Source organism: Barbatula barbatula (assembly GCF_947034865.1).
Source record: "Barbatula barbatula genome assembly, chromosome: 24".
Lineage (NCBI taxonomy): Eukaryota > Metazoa > Chordata > Actinopteri > Cypriniformes > Nemacheilidae > Barbatula > Barbatula barbatula.
Genome location: NC_136787.1, coordinates 17,629,993 through 17,657,199, shown reverse-complemented (window position 1 = coordinate 17,657,199; position 27,207 = coordinate 17,629,993). Strand labels below are relative to the sequence as shown.

The following is a 27,207-nucleotide window of genomic DNA, read 5'->3' as shown; positions in this document are numbered from 1 at the left end:
ATTCTTTGATCTTTATTCTTCAGTCCATTCGCATTTGTTTTAAAACTCTGCAAACGATACCAATTTCGAGGTCTATGAGTATGCCGCTATTTTGGGACAGACAGACAGACAAATCAGTAATCCCCCATAATCCCACAGGACCGCCCATGCCTTTATCTGAAAGAGGGGGTTGCCATATCCTTAGGAGGTATTATTTAGTCAACCACCAGTTCCATTTTTCTCTATCTCACAAAATGTTGACATCACATTGAGATTAACGATTAAGATTATATGTGATTATACGATTTACATTTTCAGGTTTTGTGTTCTTTTTCTGTTTATTATTTGTATACATGGCCGCATATATGGTACAAGTGTTTATTATTTTAGCATTTTGTAGTTATTTCCTTCTGGGTAAACTTTGTCTAGCATTAAACGCCGTCGATTCATTACTTATCCATCACAGACTTTTGTATCTCAATAACACGCAGGATTGCTGTCCTAGTTCTGCCTTTATGATGTTGATTTTACATTTGCTTTCCTTATCGTGTGGATTTTTTGTGCTCTTATAGCCTAATGGCTTTCAGATATTTTGCACAGGTTTAGGATAAATTGTCTTTTTGTGTGCAACATGGGATTGTGCATCCTGCAGACACATGCCTCATCCACAGTATTTCAGAAGGTTTGTTGAATCTATAAATCCAAGCTAGCACTTAACAATAGTGGATGATGCATGTTCTCTTCTCAAAGCTTTCTTTTTTCCTGCTCTGTCATGAAACGCAGAGGTTGATTTCAAGTGGGCGTCTGGTATCCGCTCCTCCTCTGTAAGTTCAGATCTTTGTAGGAGGAGAATCAGATGTACAGCCAGAAGGAGGAGATGAATTTAGAACAGCTTTCCAGAAATCTGTAAACAGTTGCTTCGTTCCATGCTGTAATTATTACATTGAAATTCACATTCATAATCGTTCTAATAACTGAACGAATAGTTCACATTGTTTTTGAATGTAGATTCATTAAATGATATATACAGAAGTATATTTAGTTATCGTTTTATGGTCATCTATCAACAGGTAGGCCCTACAGTAACATTTCGCATTGCAGTAAGAACATTGCGCGGTCCGTTAATAGTTCAAACATTCATCACCAGGGGGCAGAAATCCCAATATCTATACCGTTTGACCAGTATAACCCCTTATCCTTTTTTGCACAAGAGTATAACGAAAGCGTTTCACGGTGAGCAAGCTATTCTTGATTTGACAGTCAGCGTGAGGCTTGGATTCAAAGCGCATCATCAATGAATGGTTGAATCTTTTTCTGTTATCAGATTCCTCAGAAAGAACCGTCCGAACGAACCGATCCGCTAAAACGAATCGCCACTTGAGGGACATGTTGAGATGCGTTTCGTCATCGGCTCCGCAAACGTTAAAAACGCGTCCGAAAACCATTCTCATTAGCTACCATGAAATCTAGACGATTTTCAAAAGCGAGTCTTTCAAAAGTCGAAGTTTTCTCGCGCTCCTAGAAATGGCGATCGCGTTATGACTTTCCGTTTGGTTACGCGCTCCCAAAACACCGGTGCGTAAAAGCGCAAAACTCATTTCGATGGCTCGCGGGGAGGATTTATCAGACCGTTCTCTCTAACAGCGGGGTAAACGGAGATTGCGGGTTGTTAATAGAGATCGTGGGGTAAATAGATCTGTCTCTTTAAGTTGGTGTGAAAGCGGATTAACGCTGATCTCGGTCGTGATTTTGTTGTACCGTCTGTTCACCGGATCTATTTCTGTTTTACGTCTCTGCGCGCACTTTAGGGCGTTCGTTTATTTATTTGTCCCCTTTGGCTTCTCGGGTTAGCTTTTCGTGTGTTATATGCGCCTTTCTGGTAGCGCGCTTCTCCATCCCCGTGCGTAATTACGCGTTACGCGCGAGAGGAATCCCCCGACGCTCAGCGGCGGCGCGCGTTGGGCTGAACTTCACACCATCTCAGTGTGAGATCGTCAGTGTGTGAAGAAGACGATGGGCTCGGTGTGACACCAAGGGCTGTGAAGATGCAGAAGAGCGTGCGCTACAACGAGGGACACGCGCTCTATCTGTCCACGGTGGCGCGTAAAGACGGCGTCAAGCGCGGCTATCTGTGTAAAAGAGCGGCGGAAAACAGCCGCTGGAACGAGAAATACTTCGCGCTGTACCAGAATATTCTCTTCTACTTTGAGAACGAGCAGAGCGCCAGGCCTTCTGGGATTTATCTGCTGGAGGGATGCACCTGCGAGAGGGTTCCAGCTCCAAAGGTGTCAACCATTGGAAAGGAGACTTCGGATAAACAGCAGGTGTGTATCTGACTTTAGTTTCGCTATTGAAGACACGTGTTGAATTAAATGTTAAATTTGCAGACAGTAAATCATGTGCATGTTTCTTTTTGAAATTGTGGAGGAGAACGCCACGTGTTTGCGATTGTTTACGAGCGCGTCTGTCCCTTTAAACGCAGTGGTGCGGCAAGTCTACCGGGGCTACTGGGACTTTTTACCCCAGTGAATAATCTCACAGGGATGGGTGGTTTTATGAAAGTCAGTTTCTGTTTAGGCACATACCCCAAAGTCTCGAACATAATGATATGTTCACAAAAAAGTTCACGACTACCTGTTGACCCACCTGTTGACAACATGCCCCGTTATGGGAATCTGCTTTTTAACAGCATTTTAATAGTGTTCAAACTGTAAGACTGTAAAATGATTGTTGTCATATCGTTCTTTTTTCAAACGTTTGAACCTTGACCTTTGATTCTAATCCTTAGCAACCATATTAACCAGCAGACCTTAGTGACCACGGTCTCCATCTGCCTGCCAGTGTAAAATGTAGCAGTCATTCGAATTGATAAATATCTTTATATTATAATATACATGCATGCATGTTTTTTTAGGTCTTCATCAGTTTGTGAAAATACATCTGAGGGACTAATAATAAATATCACTCTCATTATCAAGTTTACACATTCGGCTTCTTTCTTCATGGTTTGCATAACAATCTTTTACGTCAAGCTTTAACGCATTTGTAATGATCAGAGAAAACCTGTAAATATCAGAGCCTTTTAATATAATGTTGCACACCTTAAAAGCTATAGAAATATCTGTAGATGCAGTACCTTATCATTCACAATGCTCTTTGTGGATGCTTTCTTTGTAAATACGAGTCATTTTGGAAATGCATTAGTTGAAGGGTGTATTCATACTTTGAAGGCCGTTTTACTGTAGTAAGCAGCCTTAAATAAGCGAACAATAAACCGACATGTCTTGGAGTCTGTAGTCGCATTAAGCAGCATTCTGCAGATTATGCTCTCATGTTCTGCGCATGAAGCAGATATATATTCTGATCCCCGGCTGTGAGTTTATACCACACGAGACCTGAAAGCCCCTCATCAGCGTGACAGACGTCAGTCCAACACGTTTCCTGCGCGGCCTAATGAGGTGCATTTAGTATTGTGGGGTTTTGGAGCTCATGATGCTGAATTCTCAGTGAACTTTTCGAGAACATGCCCAGGTCATATCTAATCATAGAAAAATATATATTTTTATGAAAGTTATGTATAGATTTCCTATTATTGAATTTTATATATATATTGATTTATTTCGATAATTTCATATTACAATTAAGGATTATCTGCAGTTAAAATATAATATTCATTTTAATATGTGCTTTATTTTCATGAAACCATGGTCTAGAAAAATGGTTTATGTTTTCTGGTGGATTGAAAGGTTTAAACTGCTATTGTGTTTTATGTTTATCATGCGTTGCATCTGTAGGTGCTATATATACACTCACACACATCACACCTGTGTTAAAACAGATGTAGCTGAACGTCTCCTGCTGCAAAAATCATATCAAATTTGTATTACTTTCAAAATTACTTACTTGTATTTTCTTAATGCAGTGTTTCTCGTTTGCATGCATTATATTTTACGTTATTATTTTGACATACTGTTCTGTTGTGCGCATATACTGTGTTGCAGCGCAGGATTTTGCTGCGCTCATAGCAGCCGTCAGTGTTGCTGCATTACTGCGTCGCTTGGCTGCACGAAGGAGCAATTCATACAGCTTCAGAGTGCTCGAACGGCATTTTAAAAGCAAATGCTCAATTGTGCTTTGATTTCTGGGCCAACTCATTATGTGAGATTGTGATGTGCAAAGCAACCTGCATATTTAAAACGGTCATGTATTAACAAAGAAATCTGCATGAGTTTAGTTTGGAATAAAATTACAATTAATTTTCCATGCTTTCAAATGCAATGTAACTTTACACTTTGCAAACTTTTGTTATAATCCATTTCGAGCCATGTTAATATCATGCTATGGATTATTAGTGCTATGAGAAGTGCACGATCCCATTGACCGATATTTCCTCGTGCTGGGCTATTTTGCCTATGCAGCATTTGTAATTTATCTTCCTCTTTAAGCAAACCTGATAAAGATTCAGATGCAAATGAAATACGCTCGCCAGCGAGTCGGTGACTTGTGTTGCCATGGCGATCAGGTTTGATGTCATGTCCAAGTGGCGCTGTATTATGCTTGTAGCACTTGCTTAAAAATGTTGCACAAGTTGCACGACATCAAGTCCACGGCGCATGACTCGACAACAACAATGCGGGTGAAATAGAGGAGACAATTATGCAAACGGCACCGATTTATGTGTGATAAATCAGTAAGCGTTGTGTGTGAGGCAATGAAGATGTGATGGATGGGGTTGCGTGGTGATATGGTAGTTTTGTGGGTTGGTGAAGCACATTCAGATGTATGTGTAAGCGTCTATTGTTAGAGTTGAGTTTAAACAAGGCCTGAGGCTGAAGCGCATTAAGAGACATCTCTGTGGTTACATAATCACACACACCAGCCGTGCATCAGGAAAACACAAGCGAGCCCTTAAGCCTGTGTCCAATGAAACACACTCGGCTCTCTGTATCGTTCCTCCATGATTTATATCACAAAGCCTGTGAAGACACATGTCCGGGTCATAAGTCTGACTGTAATGTCAGAAAAAAATGCAAAGGTGAATTTCCTGAAATTTGGGGATTTATATATAATATTTATATTAAAAACAATTTCACTAGATATTGTGATAACATCATTGTCGTGGTTTTTTGGCCGCAATAATCATGTAGTGCAAATCTGTAGTGGGCAATTCCATGAAAATGTCAACCTTACCATGAAATAAAAACAATTTTACCAACGGTTTTTACTTTGGTAGCAGCACAGATATGAACATTAGGTGGTTCAAAATAGCCTTGCGAGATCTCTCTTCAAATTTGTAAAGCATTTGTTTTATTTTTAGTGCATGATTTTTAATAGTTTAATAGTAATTTTTCTCCTAAATGCACATGAAAATTAAAATAAAGTAAGTATTTGATGTTCTATAAAGAGGCATCCCTTCTCCATTCATTGGGCATTATTGCTTCAGGATTATGTATTATATTCCAAAAAGATCCTACAAAGTTTGTCCTTTTTTGTCCCATCCATAACGCATGTTTATTTCCCTTTTGTAAAATAGAAAATTTGTTCATAGAATCAACAAGAGTCTAGTAAAATATAAACAGATGGTTCAATATATTCGTAACAAATTCATTCTCCGAGGGTTTTCATGTCACGTCCATAACGTTGGAATTGCCTTATTGTGACATTTGATCATATTTTTTTTTTGTATATGCATTTATTTTTAGAATATTTATTTGATAATATTACCGATGTTACCATAGTTTTACTACAAATATCATGGTTAAACTATGGTTACAAAAGTAAGACTACGGTAAATATGTGGTAACTGCACAAGATTTTATATCAAGTAAAACAAAACAAAAACTGATGGCTATAGTTTACCTGTGGTTGATTTTCATAAGGGTACCTGAAGACTTCTCATTCATTCAGTAGTATGCCAGCGACACAGTTTGCTCTGTTGTTATATCAGTATTAGTATGATTTGATTGGTTGGTTGTGTGTGATTTCTCAGTAACACGTCCACTGTCACTTGTTTTTAATAAATGCGTGTCAGTCATGCTGCCGGCTGCTGCTGTGCTGGATTTAGGTCAGTTTAGATGCTGCAGGCCATATGTGATACTGTATGATGATCTGTTGAATGTAGTGCGTGACGGATGGTTTCGTGTCTTCAGCATTATTTCCTGGTGATCTTCGGTCACGATGGACAGAAACCTCTGGAACTGCGGACGGAGGAAGATTCAGACTGTAGCGAGTGGGTGGAGGCCATTCAGCAGGCCAGGTAGGGCTACAAATCAAAAACGGTCGGCTTTTATTCCTCTTTGTACGGATCGATAAGAGCGGTTTCAGAAGATGTATGCTTTTGCTAGGTTCTGTTTCATGCACAATAATATCCTTTCACACAGGACAGACATTACAAACACAATTACTATAATATGTCATACTGAAGTCTTATAGACAGTTTTATTGTACCTATTTTATTGATTGTTTTAACTGTTGTATCTATTGAATGTTATCTACAATCTTTATTTCTATCTGACCTTTCTCTCTGTAAGTCTGTCTTTTAATGCATATTCCTGTTTGTTTATCTGTCTGTCTCTCTGTCCCTCTATTAATCTTACCCTTTGTCTGTTTATGTCTTTTCATACATCTTTGTATCTATCTATCTGTCTTTTCATGCATCTCTCTGTCTGTCTATCTATTTATACATCTGTCTATCCGTATATATTTATACATCTGTCTGTCTGTCCATCTATTTATATATGTGTCTATCCCTCTGTCTGTCAATCTATCTATCTCTCCATCTCTCTCTAACATCTTTGTATCTAGATGTTAAGATATCAAGATATTTCTGATGTTTCTTCAGAGAAAAAGGACTGTATAATCTCACACAGTGTGGTTCAGATTTTTCTGTCTGTCATCGGCAGTTACTCTGATCTCATCATCGAGCGGGAAGTTCTCATGCAGAAGTATATCCATCTGGTGCAGATCATGGAGACCGAGAAGGTGGCGGCCAATCAGCTGCGGACACAACTGGAAGATCAAGATTCAGAGATCGAGAGACTGAAGTCGGAGGTCAGAGGTCATCTTCATCACCTTCATCCATGTGCATCGCCGGTCTCATGTTCCTCCAATAAAAACTGCTCTAATGTTCTCACAGATCGTTGCTGTAAATAAAGCCAAGGAGAGGATGTTACTCTATCAGTCCAACCAGGAGGAGGAAGATCCAGACATAAAGAAAATCAAGAAGGTATGTGTCACGTGTTGGGTGACGAGTAAAATGAAACAAGCGCGTGCAGAGCTGCAGGGCGTGAGCATCTCCCGTGTTTATTCGCAGGTGCAGAGTTTCATGCGCGGTTGGCTCTGCCGGAGGAAGTGGAAGACCATCGTGCAGGACTATATCTGCTCGCCTCACGCCGAGAGCATGAGGAAGAGAAACCAGATCGTCTTTAACATGGTTGAGGCCGAGACGGAGTACGTCCATCAGCTCTCCATCCTCGTCAACTGTTTCCTGCGGCCGCTCCGCATGGCCGCCAGCTCCAAAAAGCCCACCATCAGCCACGATGACGTCAGCAGTATCTTCCTTAATAGGTCATTATTATGCTTGTTGGTGCCTGCGGGTATTGAATGATGTGCACTTAATGGAAATGGCCGTATCTTACTCTTGTGAACGATTTGCATATTCCATTTAATAATACTCTTAACATAAAGTCCCTCCCAAACAGATTTTTTTTAAACTACGCTAAAACATTTACCAGATACCGCAGTTGTCTGTATTATAGTTGTTGTCTTGATGTAATGATGTAATGCCAGTTTGATTCATTAGAGGGATTGTTCACCCAAAAAATGTAATTCTATCATCATTTATTCAGCCATGTGGTTTTAAACCTGTATATGAAAAGAAGATATTTTGAGAAATGTCTCAGTGGTTTTATCAATGTGGTCCAATGTTTGGTTACCAATTTTCTTCAAAATATCTTCTTATGTGTTCTGCAAAAGAAAGAAACTCATGCAGGTTTGACATGAGGGCGAATAAATGGTTTCAACTATCCCTTTACGTTTTTTAAGAACCATGAAATGACTAGAAATGAGAGTGTTAATTCTCTGTTCTTTTCCCCGTGTATTTTTCTTTATATCCCAGCGAAACCATCATGTTCCTTCACGAGATTTTCCATCAGGGCTTGAAGGCGCGTATAGCCAACTGGCCGACCTTAGTTTTAGGTGAGTTTGTTCTTGCCGCCTGTAACTTGGCTTGTGTATTTGTAAATGCAAATTTCCCAGATCTTACATGCGTGTCTGTTTTTTAGCTGATCTGTTCGACATCTTGCTGCCGATGCTGAACATTTATCAGGAGTTTGTGCGGAACCATCAGTACAGCCTGCAGGTTCTGGCCAACTGCAAACAGAACCGAGACTTTGACAAACTGCTGAAGCAGTACGAAGCAAACGCTGCCTGTGAGGGCAGAATGCTGGAAACCTTCCTCACGTACCCTATGTTTCAGGTGAACTCTGTCCTCTAAATAATGAGACACTAAATTAACCCTGAGACATGCGATGGCAATGCATTGTGGGATGCATTATCACACATGATGGTAGTGCGTCATCTGTGTATTTCATGAATATGGTCTATGTAGTATAGTAGTATGACATTCTGAAGACAAGCACAGACCATTTCTGTTGTATTGAATTTCGGTTTTATGATTATTATTCGTCCAGATCCCGCGATACATCATCACTCTTCACGAGCTCCTCGCGCACACGCCTCACGAGCATGTGGAGCGCAAGAGTCTCGAGTTCGCCAGATCCAAACTGGAGGAACTATCCAAGTATGTATCGGACCGAATTCTGTGTTTTTTGTCCTCGATTTTGATTGGCTAAGGCACATTTGTTGTAAATGACCCTAGAAACACACACCTGTGACCGCATTACATCAGTATCACTGTGATGCTGCGTCTTTGTTGCCTGGCAACCATTTTGCTATTCTGAAGAACTGCATAGCATGGCGGAAGAATAATTATATTTTAAACAATCACTACATTTTTGTTGTTGTGTATGTTTTATGAAAACTTGCCTGGTGGTGTATTGAATATTATACGTTAAAGGAATTATTCACCTTCAAAATGAAAATGTTGTCATAATTTGCTCACCCCATTGTCATTTTAAACCTGTGTGGTTTTCTTTCTTCGGCAAAACACAAAAGAAGATATTTAGAAAAATATGGGTAACCAAAAACCTGACTTCTATTGTATGGACCCAAAACCAGTGCAAGTCAATGGGGACCATTGGTTTTCTGTTACCAACATTTTTCTTAATATCTTCTTTTGAGTTCTGCAGACTATAGAAAGTCATACAAGTTTGAAATGACAAGAGGGCTTGTATAGAATGACAGAAATTTCACTTTCCTTTCATGAACATCCTGAAATGTTTTTGTTATCAGGTTCCTGAGTTTGTTCTTCTTCGGAGAATAAACATTTCTCAATGTTTTGTTACGGTTCTTTAGATCAGTATTTTAGTTTCTTTTGAACAGCGGTACAAAGGTGATCTAAAGGGAATAAAATATTATTAAAGGGTTTTTCCTGCCTTCTGCTTTTAAAATTGAACTTCATTTTCTGTGAAGGCAAGATTCTCATTTATTATTCATTTTCTCAGGATCAAATTGGATCTTTATGCTTTTTTCCCAATGAAAGCTTTTAAGAAAACACTTCACTCGTTGTAAAAATTATTCACGGTTTTACTACAACTTATACCAATAAAACATGGTTATGACCATGGTAACCTCACATTAACTGTAGTTATGCTTCAGTAACCACAGTTCTTTCATACGGAGCTCTGTGTGAGTTCACTGTGAACGCTCTCTTGAGGAGAACAGGCCCGCTTGTGAATGCAAACGACATCATTAACATTTATGAAGATAATCATCATTTCAACAAGTCAGCGTGTAATATTGACCCGTTCGCATTGGGTTAAACGATCATTTATCCAGCCACATAAACATTAACACAAATGCAGTATGTTTTCACGGATCATTTCATTTGTTAATAGATAATAAATTTCGTTTTATAACATTCCTCAAAGTGATCAAAACATTTCTTGCAGTAACATTAAAAAGCATTTTATAAACATTTTTCTTATGTTGTTAGTGGATCACTTAAGACAGAAATGAACATTTTTGTTCTTCGGGATGATTGTTTATTGTTTGTTCTCAGGATGATGCACGATGAGGTGAGCGACACGGAAAACATCCGAAAGAATCTGGCCATCGAGCGCATGATCGTGGAAGGTTGTGACATTTTGCTCGACACCAGTCAGACGTTTGTACGCCAGGGTGAGATATATTTCATTATTCTCCATCCTTACAATCTGGTTTAGAAAGTTTTCTCATTGGAACTCATGGTCTGGATGTTAGGAACCTGTTATCTGTTTATTTATCCGTTCATTCATCAGTGATTTATTTGGTGAAATCTGTCACTGTTTCTCTTGCAGGGTCTCTCGTCCAGCTGCCGTCTGTTGAGAAGGGGAAACTCAGTAAGGTGCGTCTGGGTTCACTGTCTCTCAAGAAGGAGGGTGAACGGCAGTGTTTCCTGTTTACCAAACACTTCCTCATCTGCACCCGGACCTCCAGCGGAAAACTGCACCTGCTCAAAGTGAGCAAATAAATCCAGTTTAGAAAGCTTCAAGTTTTTCCTCGCTGAATTATGTCAATGCTTTATATCTGAGTATCGTCCTTTCTTCTCAAATACAGCAGGGAGGAACGCTGTCTCTGAACGAGTGTGCGCTGATCGAGGAGCTGGACGTCAATGATGAAGAATGTAAGTGTAACGTCGGCCCATGTCAGGAAGAAATGTGAATGTTTGACACTGAAATAAATCGCACATCAAAGGCCAGAGTTCTTGGAGTAGCACACGAATCCCACCAAAACACACATGAAAATCTACTTTTTTATATAATGAGTTGAGTTTAAAGCTGTCCGTGTGTTTTTCAGATATTTCTACCGGTCAGGGATTCAACCATCTCGAGTTTAAAATCGTGGTTGAACCTGCTGACGGTCCATCGTTTTCTGTGGTTCTGCTCGCTCCGTCTCGACAGGAGAAAGCCGCCTGGACCAGCGACATCAGCCAGGTAACACACACGGTTAATGGAAAGCTAAAGCTTTAGGGATGTTTGTGCCGTTCTTGTCCAAATAAATAAACTTATTTAGAAAAAAAAAATATATCAATAATGAAAGCGCATAATACAACATTTTTGGGAAAGGCCAACCCAAAAATATATCTACTACACATTTAGGCTGAAACTGATTTTTGTATATATATTAATGTATTTGCTCAATCGTCCACTCGTTTGCATTGATTTGCACATTTACAATGAAAATAGTGACTGAATGAAGACATATTGTATATTTTTCCCTGTTTTTTGTCTTTATCACAGTGCATTGACAACATTCACTGTAACGGCTTGATGACCGGCGTGTTTGAAGAAAACTCTAAAGTCACCGTTCCTCATATGATCAAGTAGAATACATCACTTACATTCACCCCAAATTACATTTATTAAACGTATTTGTTGTTTTAGTGAAATAAACTCATCCATGGATGCAATCCACAGGTCTGATGCCCGGCTGCACAAGGACGATGTTGACATCTGCTTCAGCAAGACTCTGAACTCCTGTAAGGTCCCACAGATCCGTTACGCCAGCGTTGAGAGACTCCTGGAGCGTCTTACCGACCTGCGCTTTCTGTCCATCGACTTCCTCAACACCTTCCTGCACACGTATCGCATCTTCACCACCGCTACCGTGGTGATGGACAAACTGGCCGACATCTACAAGAAGCCCTTCACGTCTATACCCGTCAGGTGAGGGCGGCCATGTTAGAACGGTTTAACGTTGATATTTATAATGGCTGTTTTTAAACAGGTTTCCCTTTTGCTGGAATTCTGTTGTTTATTTTGTTCACTAACACACGCACACTACAAAGTTTGCATCCATCTTTGTGTACTGATTATGGTCCCCCTAAACTCACAGTGTACCCTCGATCCTCTACTTCCCACAATCCTCTTGTTTCCTCCCCTGCTGTCACTCACAGGGTTCAGTATCATTCATCCGACCGTTTGTCCATCACCTCTGTCTGTCCAGACTACAGTCTGAAGATCACCAGACTCGCGCTGGACCAGTCCAAGTAACTCATCGCTCGTCTGTGTCTCACTCACTCCTTTCATTTTACGTGTTTATTTACATACATTTCAATTTGATTCAAACCTCAAAAACATAATTTGGTTTGTCATGTTCATTTTCCACCATAGATTTTATACATAGATGCCTCATTATCGTTTGTTTCTATAGGTCATCCGCCAGTTTGGAAAGGTCAAAGTCCGTGAACACTCTGGGTGTCTGCAACCGCTTATGAATATCAGTTACGTGCTGTTGTGTAGACTCAAACATTATAATTGCTAAACCAACACGATACAACAAGACGTTAAAGCTATCATAGTTTAAAGTCCGAAAGCAAAGGAAATGTGGACTCTTTCGGAGTAATCGAATGTGGCATCTACATATACATATCTATGTTTTCAACTCTCTCTGTCAGATGTTCATATTTAACAGACTGTAACTTTACAGTATATGAGGTGTTTATGTAAATCACTAATGCTCTTGCTGAATGCTGAATAGGTGTTTATGACCGAGTTGTAAGCCACATTTACATAAAGTAACTGTTCCACACTGTTGATTATTCTCGCTATGAAGCGCCCACGTGATAGAAACAGAGCTTTCATGTGATACAGACAGTTTGATATTGCAGTTGTGTGTCAGGTTGAAAGCATAGCACACTCGATCTCAACCATGTTACCAAAATAACCAAACGCCAAGAAATATTTTGTTTACTTTCTATATTGTTTAGCCTTGAAGTGATAGGACCCACAAAACACGAAAGAAGGTATTTTTAAAAACATTTGCCTCTATTGACTACCATTGTACACAAAACCACTGAGACATTTCTCAAAATATCCTCTCTTGTATTTCTCTAAAGACTACATCATATGCAGGTTTTAGGTAAAAAATGTATTGGTTACATCACAAATTATTCAAAAGATAGATGTTGAAGTCAAAGGACGTCAAATTCACATTTCCCACAAAATCTGACCCGGCAGATCAAACTTAAATCGTTATTATAAGCTTACTGTTGTGAATCCGTGTAATGTAAAGAAACACAGAATCCACAAAAAGTCTGCATCTTTAAGGTTAACGTGTCCTTTTTTGTTAACACACATTGGCGGTTGTAAAATGATGCGCATTTACTAACACGTATCTGTCTTACCTGGATGCTTCAGGTCCCTAGAAATTTTCTTCGCCACAAACCAGGGCCCCTGGAGCGGAGATCACCTAAATAACAAATCCCCGCGGCTGTCCCGCAAGTTCTCCTCCCCCCCACCCGTATCCATCACGTCCCGCGCCGCTTCCCCCATCCAGACCCGCAAACTGTCCCTCAGTTCTGCCATGGGCTGTAGGAGCGGAGCTCTGGACCTGTCGGCGGCCAATTCGTCTGCGGCCGGCAGCCCGACGTCCACCTACAACCCCCTCATCTCCTCCCCTCCTCCCACCTGCACCAAAGCCCCTCTGGACCTCAGCCGGGGCCCCGGCTCACCCGAACTCACACCCTCGGCTCCGGAAGAGGGCGGGGAGCTGCCGCGTATAGATGCCTTTTGCGGGAAACTGCGCAGGAGCATTCGGCGAGGTGAGATGGAGACCGCTCTCTAGATTGTCCAATCTGTTCTGCTTTCACATCATACTCACCCACTCAGAAGAACATGAGCTCCGATACACTTCTGAATGTATGTGTTGTCATTGTTTGTGTCGTATACGATGCAGTTAATCGTAAAAACTCCAAGAGAGGATTCACGTCCCTCTGTGTTTAGTCATAATGATCCAAAGTAAAACGGCATTGAGATTGTCTGATGGTCCTGACAGCTGTTCTGGATTCAGTGTCATTGGACAAGTTCATTCCCGAGACGCCCGTGTCGAGTGAGACTGGAGATCTGTCACCCTGCCGATCTCCATCCACCCCACGACACCTGCGCTACAGACAGTCTGCAGGTACCATCACAGAAGCTTTAATATATTGAAATATGTAAATACATCGACTTCAATATTCAACAATCCACCTTTAATGTTACCGGAGGTTTCCTGCATCAAAAGAATCTGTTTTGTAATGTCCATGTTATGTGATCTGCTCCCGTAAGACTTCTGTATGTAAATGTCTACGGCATAGTTCACGCTGTCATTCATCTGCGCTGAAATCAAGTTTTTTATTAATGTTTCGTTGACAATAATTGGTTGAGAATACAATCGCACGATCTTTCATATTTCAGATGGCGTGTCAACCGATTTCTAAAGACAAGAAACGATCCCATCCTCACCTACAGCTTTTTTAATGTTTTTTTAGCCTGTGTTGTTTGTCGTCTCATTTATCTTTTGCGTTCGAATAGGTCAGTCTCCCGACAGCTCCCGCTGTTCCGTCTCTCCGGCCTCCGCGTTCGCCATCGCCACGGCCGCGGCGGGACACGGCAGCCCACAAGGTCAGACGACACTGCTGCCCTCAGATGGCTTCACGGCCTTCGGTTATGATAAAACTGTGAGGAGGAGATCATCTCACACAATTCTCTTGATCTCATTCAGGATTCAGCAACTCGGAGAAAACATACGACAAAGAGTTCCTCATCCGCAGGGCCGCCACCAACCGAGTGCTCAATGTTCTGCGTCACTGGGTTTCCAAACACTCACAGGTTTGTGTGACTTCCTTCATTTCCAGTCTGTCCGGTTCGCTTCGCTATTTGACAAAAACACGATTTTCTCAGCTTTTTGTTCAAAATTGTGTTTTTTGATGCTCTGTTCTTTCTTTTGATGTTGTTTATTCATATATTCATTGAAGAAAATATCCAAAGGGCCAATTTTGTGAATATGATCAAAAACGCTTCAAATATGTAAATGTTTTTATAATATCACACAATCGTTTTAATGGATCAAACTTCTAAGTAAGGAGTGAGTCATTCCAGTCTGTTTAGACACAACATTAGATGTCGGTATGGAAGCAGGTTTATTTTCTATTTTAGAGGTTATTCATTTTTCTTTTCTAACAACTCACAAGTAGTTTATTATGAGTGTTTGTTATTGTTTTTGGCCTGCTGTGTGTGACGGGATTCTAACAGAGCCGCAGCTGTAAATATTCAGCAGATGTGAGGCGTCCTCACACCACCGCAGTCGAGTCTCTGTCACACCTGCTGTACTCTTCAGTCCTTCATTGAGAGCAATGGTGTCTGAGCTTAATGTCATCAGACCCCGCAGGGCCGTGAGGGTCGCTCGAGTGTCCAGAATATCACAACATGACACCCTCACCATCTTCCATCTCTCACCTTCTCTCTAAAACATTACAGTGTAGAATATAATGTAGAAATATTGTGTATGTATATATTTATGTATATAAACACCACAGTTTATCATTAGTTTCTTGTGATGTTAAAAATCTTTAAATGTTTCAATGTTTGAAATGACAAGTGTAGACACAAATATAATGGTGCCAACATATTCATTTCTTTCTTAAGGAAACTACATTTTATTTAAAAAAAATTTGAAATTGAACCGAATAGTGAATTAAAAGTAGGCAATAAGGTTCCAGCATAGATGGAAATTCCTTCAGTACTGTTTAAAAAGCTTCTTAGGTTGAGAAGCTGAATGATCAAATGCCAAGACTATGATTTTCAAATTCTTGGCAAAGGGTGCCTACTTTGAAGATGCTAAAATATAATGTAGAGTTCATTTATTTTTAGTGCTTTTATTCACAACATAATTCCCACAGTTACAACTGTTATTCCATAGGTTTCGATTGGTTTATTATAGGGATGTAACGATAATACCTATATTTAAAATGTGGAAAAATGATAAACAAAGAATGAGATTGTGATCCCAAACTTTTGACCGGTAGTGTATAGAGAGAGAGAGAGAGAGAGAGAGAGAGAGAGAGAGAATATTCAAAGAACAATTTAATGATTCTAATGAAATGTTATTGTTATATCTGTTTTAGCTTGTTATATTATTATTATTATTGTTATATTCATGTTTTTTTCTGTGATTTGCAGGACTTTGAGATGAATGCCGAGCTGACGATGGCCGTGATTTCTCTCCTGGAGGAGGTGCTGAGAGATCCCGATCTACTGCCTCAGGAGCGGAAGGCCACGGCCAACATACTGAGGTGAAGCCTGAAAACATTATCATGCGATCAGCATTTTTATGTCTGGGCAAAAAATGTGACCGTCTCGGAGGTGGTTACCCTCCTGTTTTCCCTCAGTGCTTTATCTCAAGACGACTATGACGACTCGCAGCTTAAGATCGAAGACATCGTGCAGATGGTGAGTGTAGCATGTTCGTGCCTCCAACTAACTAGACACAACACGGCTAAATATTTTTCCGCCCTTGCCTTATGCCCGCAACGTGCAGCGTAACTTTTGACCAATGAGATGTGGGGTTACCCAGCATCCCACAACAACAGAAAACAAGTAAAACGTCTTGTTGCACGATGCTGTTGACCTTTGTGGCCTTACAGGATGACATATTAACATTAAAGATGACATCATTCTATAAAAGTGCATCTATCTTTTTTTTGCATTCAGTATATATTAAGATATATATTACCATATAATGAGTTACACGTGTTTTTTTGTTTTTGAGTACAGTTTTTCTGTATTTTCTGTGAAGTTGCTCTGCAAACATGCAAAATTGTTAAAAAAAGGAAATACTATAGAAATAAGTACAAAGATACAAATAATAAATGTATCCTTCTATAAGACTGTACATGTCTTAAACAAACACAACTTGGCTGCGTTTTGTCGTGTCGTCACAATACTGTGAAATTAAACTATACTGACCAAAAATAATAACCTCGAAAGCATGTTGAGCTCTGTTGTTTAATTGACTCGCAGACTGTCTGGTTTATTTTCCAGTCCGAGTGTCCGAGGTCAGAATGCTTCGAGTCGCTCTCCGCTATGGAGGTCGCTGAACAGATCACACTGTTGGATCATGTAGTGTTCAGAAATATTCCATACGAGTGAGTGTCCATGACTATTTCATTTGTTTTAAATATAAGGGAACTTCTGTCGAAACTGATAGTGAGAATTTGTATTATAGTTGAAAAATAGCTCAGAATTTTCTTTATAATTCCTCTTTATCTTTATTGTTATCAGCTGTGGAAAAATTAAGAGACCCATCGGAAATCTGCATGTTTAGATGTATTGTGGTTATTTCAGTCCAAAACTGTAAAAAAATCCAGGTTATCACAATTTTTTTTATTTATCTTTTCCTAAATGCATAATAAATAAATATATATATATATATATATATATATATATAATATACATAGAAATATTACTGGTACATTGCTTAAAAGTGAATATGAACTATGAAGTATTTGAGGTCTGAGAAAATACAGAGCATCTTTTCTGTTATTTTCACCTGTTTCTGTAGTTTTATTTTTTGAAACTAAATGCAAATAGAAACAATATTTTTACTTGAAATTTGTGAAAAATATTGAAAATTATTAGTAGTTAACAGACTAAAACAAAACCGATCTATTTACCAAAACACACACCTATAAATTGTAAATAACTAAAAAACAGACGGCTGTAGTTGTTGTTTGAACTCTATTCTCTTACATATAGAAAGAGTTTTAAGATGTTTTCTTTTACCAAACTTTGACTTTCCAGAGAGTTTCTCGGTCAGGGCTGGATGAAGACGGACAAAAACGAAAGAACGCCGTACATCATGAAGACCAGTCAACACTTCAATGATGTAAAAATGATCACATTTAAACAGTCACACGTTCACCACAACTACACATATTACTAGTAGTATTACTAATAGTAAATTCATCATCAGAGAGATTAAATAACATAAACGGTGTAAGAACATAGTAATCAGGAACAAAATAAGAAAACAAGGTTCAATTGAGATGTTATATTGTTTTAATATGTATTGGGGTTTCAGATGAGTAATCTGGTGGCTTCTGAGATCATGGCACATTCAGACGTCAGCTCCAGAGCCGGATCCATCGAGAAGTGGCTCGCCGTGGCAGACATATGCCGCTGTCTCAACAACTACAACGGTGTCCTGGAGATCACATCTGCCCTCAACCGCAGCGCCATCTACAGGTTAAAGAAAACATGGGCCAAGGTCTGCAAACAGGTGCGTTTTAACATCAAAAGGGCCTTTTTAAAATTTCAGTGGAATCAGAACACACACACACACACACAGGGCATTTTCCAAACGGTAATGAGCATCCCTATGTCCTTCGAAGAGCTGAGCCCTTGAAGTGAACTCTTTAAAGGTTGTAGGAAACCTATAAACAAGTAGCTATTATAAAACACATTAAACATACTTTCCTATAAACTAAATAATCTTATACTATATTTTAACTTCTTAAATCATATTTATTACTAACAAAAATAGTGTAAAACATACAAAAGGTAACGTCAAAATCCAGCACCACAAAAATCGTAAATCTCGTAATCCAAGACGAACGGAACTCACTTCCTTGAAGTGACCATGGACTTTTGAAAGGACCCGTCATGAAGGGATTCGGGTGTACACTTTAGTTTGGAACGCCCCTACAAATGGCGTCCCCTTCACGAAGGGCCCTTCAAGGGCGCATAAATGCCAATTGGAAAATGCCCACACACGATGATAAAATGTCCCACACCAACTTCCTGTTTCAACAGAAAATTGTATTCACCACACTGCATTGCTTGGTTTTAAAAGTTGATAAAGATATAAAGAACAATACAAGGATTTTCTTTGTTGTCAGACCAAGGCGCTCATGGACAGACTTCAGAAAATCGTTTCATCGGAAGGGAGATTTAAGAACCTGAGAGAAACTCTGAAAAAGTAAGCTCGTGCGTATGTTATCAAATACAGAAAAAGGAAATACACTGTTATTTGTTAATTCAAATCCAGGATGATGGTTATTTTGTAGCTGTAACCCTCCGTGTGTGCCCTATCTGGGCATGTACCTGACGGATCTGGCGTTTATCGAGGAAGGAACGCCGAACTTCACCGAGGAGGGTCTAGTCAACTTCTCTAAAATGAGGATGGTAAATGACTTCCACCTACACAGTTTGTTGCTTTTTGTCGAAAGTCACATCTAGTGCTTTGAAAGGCACGGGCTAGAGGTTTTAAAAGTTTCAAATATGTTCTTTTGTTTTAGATTTCACACATAATAAGAGAAATCCGTCAGTTTCAGCAGACCCCCTACAGGATCGAGCTTCAACCTAAGGTACAATCTCGGTTTATCACGATAAAGAACACAAATACAATTCACACTCCATTCTGCTTGAAAGAGACGATCAGAATAAATCTATATAAATCTATATTTTGATGAGTATGTGTTACTGTTTAAGGAATCAGGCCTCCTTTGCAAAACATGTATCGCTAGAAGTAACAATCCTGTAAATTTTTCTAATTTTGTCAAAATGTACTCACCCTCATGCCTTCCGAGATGTTTGTGTATTTCATTTTTGTATGAACTTTATTACATTTAAAAGCATCCAGATGTTTTGATTGGTTTCTTTCAGGTAACGCAGTACCTTCTTGACAAGACTCTAGTAATGGATGAAGACACGCTGTATGAATTATCTCTGAAGATTGAGCCACGTCTCCCACCCATCAACTAAATATAGTGACTGCACAAGTAAGATATCAGAAGTGAGAAGCTTTTAATATCAAATAGAAACAGGCCAGTTGGTGGAAATCCATCCGTACATCTGATGTGAAGTCTGTCCAGTATGGAAACAGCAAATTGGCCGTGTAACAATTCAACTCCATATCGTTCTTGCGTAGGTGATATTTCTGCTTTGACATGTGAACATTAAAAACATTTGCATATTAAAAACGACAGAATGTATGTAAGCATGGAATGGACGTTGTTTGAAATAATTTGGGTATCATGATTCTGATGATGTAAACTCAGGTTTAAATGTGCCTTTTTGTATATTATGTACAGTTCTCATATTTAATGGTACATATTTTTAGCATGATACATTACAGCATCTATTTGATAGTCTCTGCAAATGTTTTACCTTAATGTTAATGACGTTTCTAGAAGACCCATCATTCCTTTGCCGTCACACTTAAGAAGTTTTGTATGTGTTTAAATCTATATTTTGATGTATATGTGTTGAATGAGGCTGAACAGTGTTTACCTGTAACTGGCTGATCCTATTCTGACCGAGAATCCCCATCATCCCTCCACTTTCAAACTTCTGCTCGTGTCACGGCAACATCTCCATCTACTGGAGCTGAATGGCTTTACCAAGCACCTTTATGGTTTACCAGATCAAATCCATTTGACTGCAGTCATTTATTAATGCTAGGTAATAGTTCACGGCTGCATTTTGCCACGAAGCTGCATTTGTTTATTTAGCATGTTCGTTTCTGTCAGTAGAAGTGTTTTTGAGGCATGAATCTGAATTTAAATATAAGCTGCATAGTTTAAATAAGAACTTCAAATTGATTTTACGTTTCTGAGTTTAACACTAGAAGATTCTTTGGTTATGTGGGTCTTCTTTATGAAAAAAGAACTGCCGAACGATCACTATATTTATTTATCATTGTATGTATGTACAGTACTTGGTCCTTAAATGCATTTCAAAGAATGCCATGGTAATACCGTAGTACCAAGAATGTTTTTGGTGAGTGCAGATGAAATTTGCAGAATATCATTGCTTTACAGGTTGCTTTTAGATAAAAAAATACAATTTTGTTGTACAAAGAAAATACACTATCGTTTGATGAATGCAAACATTTATGGAATGTGTTCATTTTTAAGTTTGACATATTTAACTTTTAAAAAAATTGTGTATTGATTTGTTTTCTGTGAAATTGTCACAAAAGAATTGTTGTGTTGTTTTGTTGTAAATGTACTAATTCATCCACGGTTTCTTGACATCTGTTTTGATAAAAACTCCAGACACAAATGTATCCATCATGTATGTTTTTTAAACTTCGGAAATAAAACTGTCTTTTCATCTGTATGTTTGAGCACAAACCTCTCTCTTTCTCTCTCTCTCTCTCTCTCTCAATGTTATTTGATGAATGGATAAAATCAGTAATTGTAAATGTTAGAAAGTATAATACAGTCCACATGTGACAGAGAATGGTTTTAAGGCTCTGTATTGTGTCCAATGTTAAATGTTGGACCACGGTAGCAGTTTTCAAGGGCAAAGCGGACAGCAGACATGGGTAATGATCTGGCACTCACACGGAAGAGGATTGGCCATCAGGTCGGCTTCTAATCCCATATCCAGGGAGGAGCGCCAGTTTTCCACAGTGTGCTTCCTGATACAGTCCACTGTAACTGAGGAGAATCGACAGGTAAACTCTCTTTTCTTACTGTACATATTTATAAACCTTACTTTTCTAAGCTTGAATGTAGATCTTTATACTTGGGGAACAAAACCTACGTTTGAGAGAGCAGTTCCAGGAGAAAGAAAAGTGAACTTGCAACACCGTAAATATAAAGTAAACGTATAGTAATGCAGCCACAAAAAGCTTTTATTTGATTAGCTTGAATACTTTGTTTTATCTGAAATGTAAACCTTTTTGTATTTTTCTCATTTGAAGCTCAAACTTATTTGAATTGTTGTAAAGTAGATTTCTGCTATGCTCTTGCTGAAAAGATTCTTCACTACGATGTTATAGAAGAACCATTTTTGGTTCCACAAAGAACCATTCAGCCAAAGGTTCTTTAAAGAAACATTTCTATCTTACTTTTTTACAATCTGACGAACCTTTTTTTCCACAAATAACCTTTTGTGAAACATAAAGGTTCTTTATCGAACCACAAGGTTCTTCTATGGCATAGAAGAATCTTTTGAAGCCCTTTTTTTAAGAGTGTATAGCACAAGAAGCGTTTCATCTGTAAGAGAATATAGTTGTAACATCTTATTTGACAGCGTCCTGCAAGCACAATACACTAATCCTGGAGTTACACAGCTAATAATCCTCTGTGACAAAACTCAGCTGATAGATAGACATTAAACTGGTGTCGACAGGCCATCTGCTCGAGAAGGTCACGACCCGCTCCTGTTCCTTACTGTTTTACGTCGATCTGCTCTGTGATTCTAGCTGGGTCTTGTGTGCGTTTGTGTGACCGGTTCAGAATGTCATGGGTGAGCACGAGGTCTCATCTGAGACTGGTGCCAGATAGAGCTCAATTCCAAACACTTCATTTAGTCTGCAGGTCTATAAATAACACTTTCACTTTTAGAGGGTTGCAGTTGCACGGTTAGAAGGGTACGACTTAAATGTTCAGGAGGAGATTAAATGTTAAAGTTGAAGTTTCTGCCCTTGAAAACATCAATCAAACAAATTGGTTTACTTGGCTTGTCTATCAAATACAGAAGTCTTTGTAAAATAATGAAGGTTTGATCCACAGTTGTCCTATAGAACCTGCTGAAGGACAGGTACTTAATATTTGACTCAGGACGTCTATGGACGTCTACGTCCTTGAACGTCGTGAAGATGTCAGAACATTACAAAATAAGTGTTAATAAGGTGACCAGAAGATGATATCTGTCAACACTAGCACTAAACTTTTTGTTCAAATAAGCCTGAGACTTACTCTTCCCTCCCCATTCCACCAGTGCTGACCGCATCTGGACGTTTTGACCAGAAACATTGTGAAGATGGCTAGCACGTTTACCAAGATGATTTCGGGCCGCACCGCTGGTTTGCTCTTGGCGAGTCTAGGGGCCGGGGCGGGAGCTACTGGATACTTAATGAGCGACAGTGCCGCTATTTCTGCAGAGGGGAAGAGGAAACTCTACCCTCCCAGGTACTTGCCAAGGATTTATATCTTTGATTCAGTTGTATCCCAGATATAACAATACACAACACACACGTATTATAAATATCCAGACTTTTACCAGTTTTACAATTACAGTCTGTCACTTAACACATTGCGTCTAAATCAAATGTTCCCAGAAGGGTTGAAACGTATTTCCATTCCAACAGTGTTAACTTGCACCTGTTCTATGGTGGAAAAAATATGATCAGCAGTAGAGGTCATGATGTACTGTGATGAAGTGTCACAGGGTAACCATGTGAAAGGTAAAGGGGTGTGAGCGTGAAACTTAAGTAGCTTATGCCCTGTCTAGCACGTCACCTCTTTCACACTGATAGATGCCAAAGATCAAATCAGATCAGTAGGATTTAAGCTCCTTGAAGGAGTGAGTAAAGCTAGTGGGTTTCCTTTTAATATATTGTTACACAAGAAATTGCTCAATTATAAAAAATCTAAATAGACAGTAAAGCCCCCTCAATTAAAAAATGTCTCACAAATCTCCTTTTAGTTTGAGCCTAGACATTAACAATGGATGAGCTATACAGTAATGTGGCAGTCGGTAGGATGTTGTTCTGGTCTTTGCCAACAAATCAGGAAGGGTTTAGGTCAGGGCACTGGACAGAGTTTAGCCCCAACCCTAATCAAACACATCTGAATAAGTCTTCAAGATTATTTCAAAATGACAGACAAGTTTGTTGAATTGAGGCTGAATAGCTCTGGTCTACGAGAATCCAAATAACAAGAGTCAGTTAACTCTGTTCCTAGAGAGCCGGTGTCCTTTACTGTTTCCCCACATCCTAATCAAACATACCTGACCAAGATAAAAAAAGTCTTCAGATTACTTGAAAAAGACAGGCAGGTGTGTTGGATCACGGTTGGAACTAGACTGGACACTGGTCCTCCAGAAACGAAGTTAACTCACCCTGCAATAACAGAACCTGACTGGAGATGTGTTTCTTAACAGTGCTGATTTCCCTGACCTTCGCAAGCACAACAACTGTATGGCAAGTTCATTGACCCCTGCCATCTATGCCATGCTGAGGGACAAGACCACCCCAAACAACTGGACTCTTGACCAGTGCATCCAAACGGGTGTGGACAACCCCGGTCATCCCTTCATCAAGACAGTGGGGATGGTTGCTGGTGATGAGGAGTGTTATGAGGTACCGCATTGACCAACTGTTTTATGTTTTGCAAGTGAACAGCATGACCATACACTAGCTAAACACCAAACCCGCACTAACGGGTGTAAACAAATGTGGACCATCACAGCAATTAATGCTGGTCTTACCTTGGCTGTCTGCAATCTGATGCTGCAGGTATTTGCTGAAATCTTTGATCCAGTAATTAAGGACAGACACAACGGCTATGACCCAAGGACCATGAAGCATCCCACTGACCTGGAAGCCTCCAAGGTACACATTTCTTTTATCAGTCTATTCATGATGACTTTTTCTCAAAATTAGTATTAAAATTATTATTATCTCTTTGGTCAGCTCACATCAGGCGTTTTTGACGAGAAGTACGTCCTGTCCTCCCGAGTACGCACAGGCCGCAGCATTCGTGGCCTCAGCCTCCCACCCGCATGCAGCCGTGCGGAGCGGCGTGAGGTGGAGAGGGTGGTGGTCCAGGCATTGGCCGGCCTAAAGGGAGATCTTTCTGGAAGTTACTACAGCCTCACTGACATGACTGAACAGGAACAGCAGAGACTTATTGATGTGAGTACAGTTCTTTTGATGTCAAGGCATACTTCGGTTATTTTAAGTCCTGAGATGTTTTGTTTACAATGTGATTGTGTTGAACTGTGATTGTGTTGAACTGTATTCTAAACTCTTCCTCATGCTGGCATGGCTCAGGAGCATTTTCTCTTTGACAAGCCAGTTTCACCACTGCTAACTGCATCAGGGATGGCCAGGGACTGGCCGGATGCTCGTGGCATCTGGTAGGATTATAGGGAAGAATATTAAGTGTACAAACCAAACCAGTCAAACCAGTCCTTAAACCAAACCAGTCCCCACTCTAGTTTCAGACCCATCTTCTTGTCTTCTGAGTTTTAATTGGGTGCATTTGAATCAATGTTCCAACTTTCTGCTCTACCCATCGTCTGTGATCCTCCACTAGTTCCACCTACTTTTGTCTACCTTTCTTTCCTCCCTAGGACCACTTTCTGTTTGACAAACCTGTGTCCCCCCTGTTGACATGTGCATTTATGGCCCGTGACTGGCCAGATGCACGAGGCATCTGGTATGGTTTTAGAATGTTATTGGCATGATTCGATTTACATTTGGGTAGATATCACACGAGGCAGAATGAGCTTGAGTAACAGTGTTTTACCAGAACAATAATTCTCACATGATAGCCTAGAAGAAGGAAACTGGCCACATACTAAGTTTAAATGCATGCTGTTTGATACTACTAAAAAGTGGATTTGTGAATAAAGAAGATTTAGCTTGACAATAGTCGTACAACTGCATCATCCACATATGGTAATATGCATGTAAAAGGGGAATGGTTGTCCTCCTTTGACTTCTAAATGTAAACTATTTTCCTAGGCACAACAACGATAAGACCTTCTTAATATGGATCAATGAGGAAGATCACACCCGCGTCATCTCCATGGAGAAGGGTGGCAATATGAAGAGGGTGTTTGAGAGATTCTGCAAAGGACTCAAACAGGTAACGGCACATCACCTGAACATCTCAGAACAGGACAAGCTTCTGGCCTTTTATCACTGTTTCTATTTACAGTTTGTTTTCAAATGCATATGCCAATATATATATTAGATATTATCTTATCAAAGTTGTCCACTGAAGTTTATTTTGTTCATCTCACTGTTGGACAGGTGGAGCAACTGATTCAGGAGAGAGGCTGGGAGTTCATGTGGAATGAACGTCTTGGCTACATCCTCACCTGCCCATCCAACCTTGGTACTGGCCTCAGGGCTGGAGTGCACGTCCGCTTGCCAAAGCTCAGCCAGGTGAAAGCATTTAGGTTGTTTTTGTTTTTAGTAGTTTTCAGATTGAAATTCACTGGTATAATGATGCAACAGACAAAGGAATGTCCCTGATGCAGCGGAGATATCGAAGGTATGTAGTGAAGTGGAAACGGTTTAACCCAAACAATTGTTCATAGGATCCACGCTTTGGCAAGATCCTGGATAACTTGCGGCTGCAGAAGAGGGGAACGGGAGGTGTGGACACAGCTGCAGTGGGCGACACCTTTGACATCTCAAACAATGACCGGCTGGGCAAATCCGAGGTACATCCGAGTGTAGATCTCGAATGCAAAAACCTTTTGTTTTCACGTTTCCTCTGAAATTGTGTGGCTTTGCTTGTCTTGGCCAGGTGGAGCTGGTACAGATGGTCGTTGACGGTGTCAACTACCTCATCGAGTGTGAGAAGAGATTGGAGAAGGGCCAGGATATCAAGATCCCATCTCCCATCACACAGTTCAGGAAGTGAGCAATGCTCCTCTGAAAAGGGCTGGATTTAGTGCAGCAGAGAGAATTATGGACAATCCTTCCTTCCATTCATCCCCAAACAGAAGGTCTTATTTACGCAAAAAGTCAATAAAATAAACTCCAAAACTTGAATTGTTTCCTCAGTTCTGTCCAGTCACGTACAGTTTGACACAGATCAGGTCAAAGAAAAGAAATAGCTGTGCTTTTCTTGAAGGTATTTAACAGTAGGGTTTCATTCCACTGTGCCATCTCAGAAAGTAATGGGTTTATGGTAACACCACTGAGCCAAGATTTTAGGAACTTACTGGCCAGACACGCGAACCAGCACTTCTCTGGTAGGTCAAAAAGAAAGACCTCTCTTTTTTAACTTACCGTAAAACCACAAAATTGCACAACATAAACTGCACGTACAGACTGTGCATTATGTATAGTGCAGTTACAGTGTTACCCGTTTGTTGCATTTGTTATAAGTGCATGAGTAAATGCATTAGGCCTCCCACCGTCAGACAGGCTAATCCAGTGTGGCTAATTTCTCTATTTAGAGCTGCTTACTGCCTTATCTAATAATGTTCATCTTAATTCTATACTTAAGAAGTGGGTTAGGGGTGTGGCTAAAGGGTCAAAGGTTCCCAACACTATACTGTAAAATTTGTTCACTGTTGAGGCCATTGAAACACAACAGAGTATTTATAGAGGGTCTAAGTGTTTGTACCCATGGATGGCGGACATGTTCTATAATAATACCAGGATGTTAACACAAGTGTTTTTGAATACAAATGTCATGGTATACGATCAGTGGAGATCAAAGCTTTATCATTTACTTAATAAGCTAAATAAAACATTTGATATTTTTACAAGATCAATGCTGCAACGTTTATAATATATAAATATTTACTACCTTTCAATTCTGGTAAC

The 27,207-nt window shown here is 39.8% G+C and overlaps 2 protein-coding genes across 7 annotated transcripts; both read left to right on the top strand.

Moving 5' to 3' along the window:
- The first annotated feature begins 1,351 nt into the window (after positions 1–1,351).
- Positions 1,352–21,038, top strand: rasgrf2a (Ras protein-specific guanine nucleotide-releasing factor 2a). Of its 3 annotated transcripts, none has more exons than XM_079448618.1 (28): positions 1,352–2,303; positions 6,129–6,235; positions 6,882–7,029; positions 7,115–7,204; positions 7,292–7,545; positions 8,096–8,175; positions 8,262–8,455; positions 8,670–8,779; positions 10,160–10,278; positions 10,437–10,597; positions 10,696–10,762; positions 10,936–11,072; positions 11,379–11,461; positions 11,556–11,804; positions 12,035–12,127; positions 13,278–13,681; positions 13,930–14,040; positions 14,433–14,522; positions 14,623–14,729; positions 16,080–16,192; positions 16,289–16,349; positions 16,920–17,044; positions 17,700–17,784; positions 17,980–18,177; positions 18,797–18,876; positions 18,965–19,082; positions 19,196–19,264; positions 19,563–21,038. In XM_079448618.1, the coding sequence occupies exons 1-28, from the start codon at positions 2,025–2,027 to the stop codon at positions 19,659–19,661; spliced, it is 3,831 nt and encodes a 1,276-aa protein (XP_079304744.1). In that variant the 5' UTR covers positions 1,352–2,024; the 3' UTR covers positions 19,662–21,038. The 3 variants fall into 3 exon arrangements, with proteins under 3 accessions (XP_079304744.1, XP_079304745.1, XP_079304743.1); XM_079448619.1 differs by having other exon boundaries at positions 13,915–14,040; positions 16,941–17,044; XM_079448617.1 differs by having other exon boundaries at positions 13,915–14,040.
- A 207-nt stretch (positions 21,039–21,245) lies between these two features.
- On the top strand, positions 21,246–26,422 carry ckmt2a (creatine kinase, mitochondrial 2a (sarcomeric)). 4 transcript variants are annotated; one of them, XM_079448391.1, is made up of 11 exons: positions 21,305–21,360; positions 22,424–22,542; positions 22,632–22,822; positions 23,796–23,994; positions 24,151–24,246; positions 24,328–24,549; positions 24,990–25,075; positions 25,384–25,507; positions 25,675–25,809; positions 25,965–26,090; positions 26,177–26,422. In XM_079448391.1, the coding sequence occupies exons 3-11, from the start codon at positions 22,674–22,676 to the stop codon at positions 26,291–26,293; spliced, it is 1,254 nt and encodes a 417-aa protein (XP_079304517.1). In that variant the 5' UTR covers positions 21,305–21,360; positions 22,424–22,542; positions 22,632–22,673; the 3' UTR covers positions 26,294–26,422. The 4 variants fall into 4 exon arrangements, with proteins under 4 accessions (XP_079304515.1, XP_079304516.1, XP_079304517.1 ...); XM_079448392.1 differs by lacking the exon at positions 24,990–25,075 and adding an exon at positions 24,688–24,773; XM_079448389.1 differs by lacking the exons at positions 22,424–22,542; positions 24,990–25,075 and adding an exon at positions 24,688–24,773 and having other exon boundaries at positions 21,246–21,360.
- Positions 26,423–27,207: the final 785 nt, after the last annotated feature.

What these genes read in the sequence shown, in the direction of transcription:
- rasgrf2a (XM_079448617.1), top strand. Translation starts at nt 2,025, where the DNA reads ATGCAGAAGAGCGTGCGCTACAACGAGGGACACGCGCTCTATCTGTCC. An exon ending in GAAAACTGCACCTGCTCAAA is followed by an intron (nt 10,598 to 10,695) that starts GTGAGCAAATAA and finishes TCTCAAATACAG; the next exon opens with CAGGGAGGAACGCTGTCTCT. An exon ending in TTCAGAAATATTCCATACGA is followed by an intron (nt 17,045 to 17,699) that starts GTGAGTGTCCAT and finishes TTGACTTTCCAG; the next exon opens with AGAGTTTCTCGGTCAGGGCT.
- ckmt2a (XM_079448389.1), top strand. Translation starts at nt 22,674, where the DNA reads ATGGCTAGCACGTTTACCAAGATGATTTCGGGCCGCACCGCTGGTTTG. An exon ending in AGGAAACTCTACCCTCCCAG is followed by an intron (nt 22,823 to 23,795) that starts GTACTTGCCAAG and finishes GTTTCTTAACAG; the next exon opens with TGCTGATTTCCCTGACCTTC. An exon ending in AACAGCAGAGACTTATTGAT is followed by an intron (nt 24,550 to 24,687) that starts GTGAGTACAGTT and finishes GGCATGGCTCAG; the next exon opens with GAGCATTTTCTCTTTGACAA.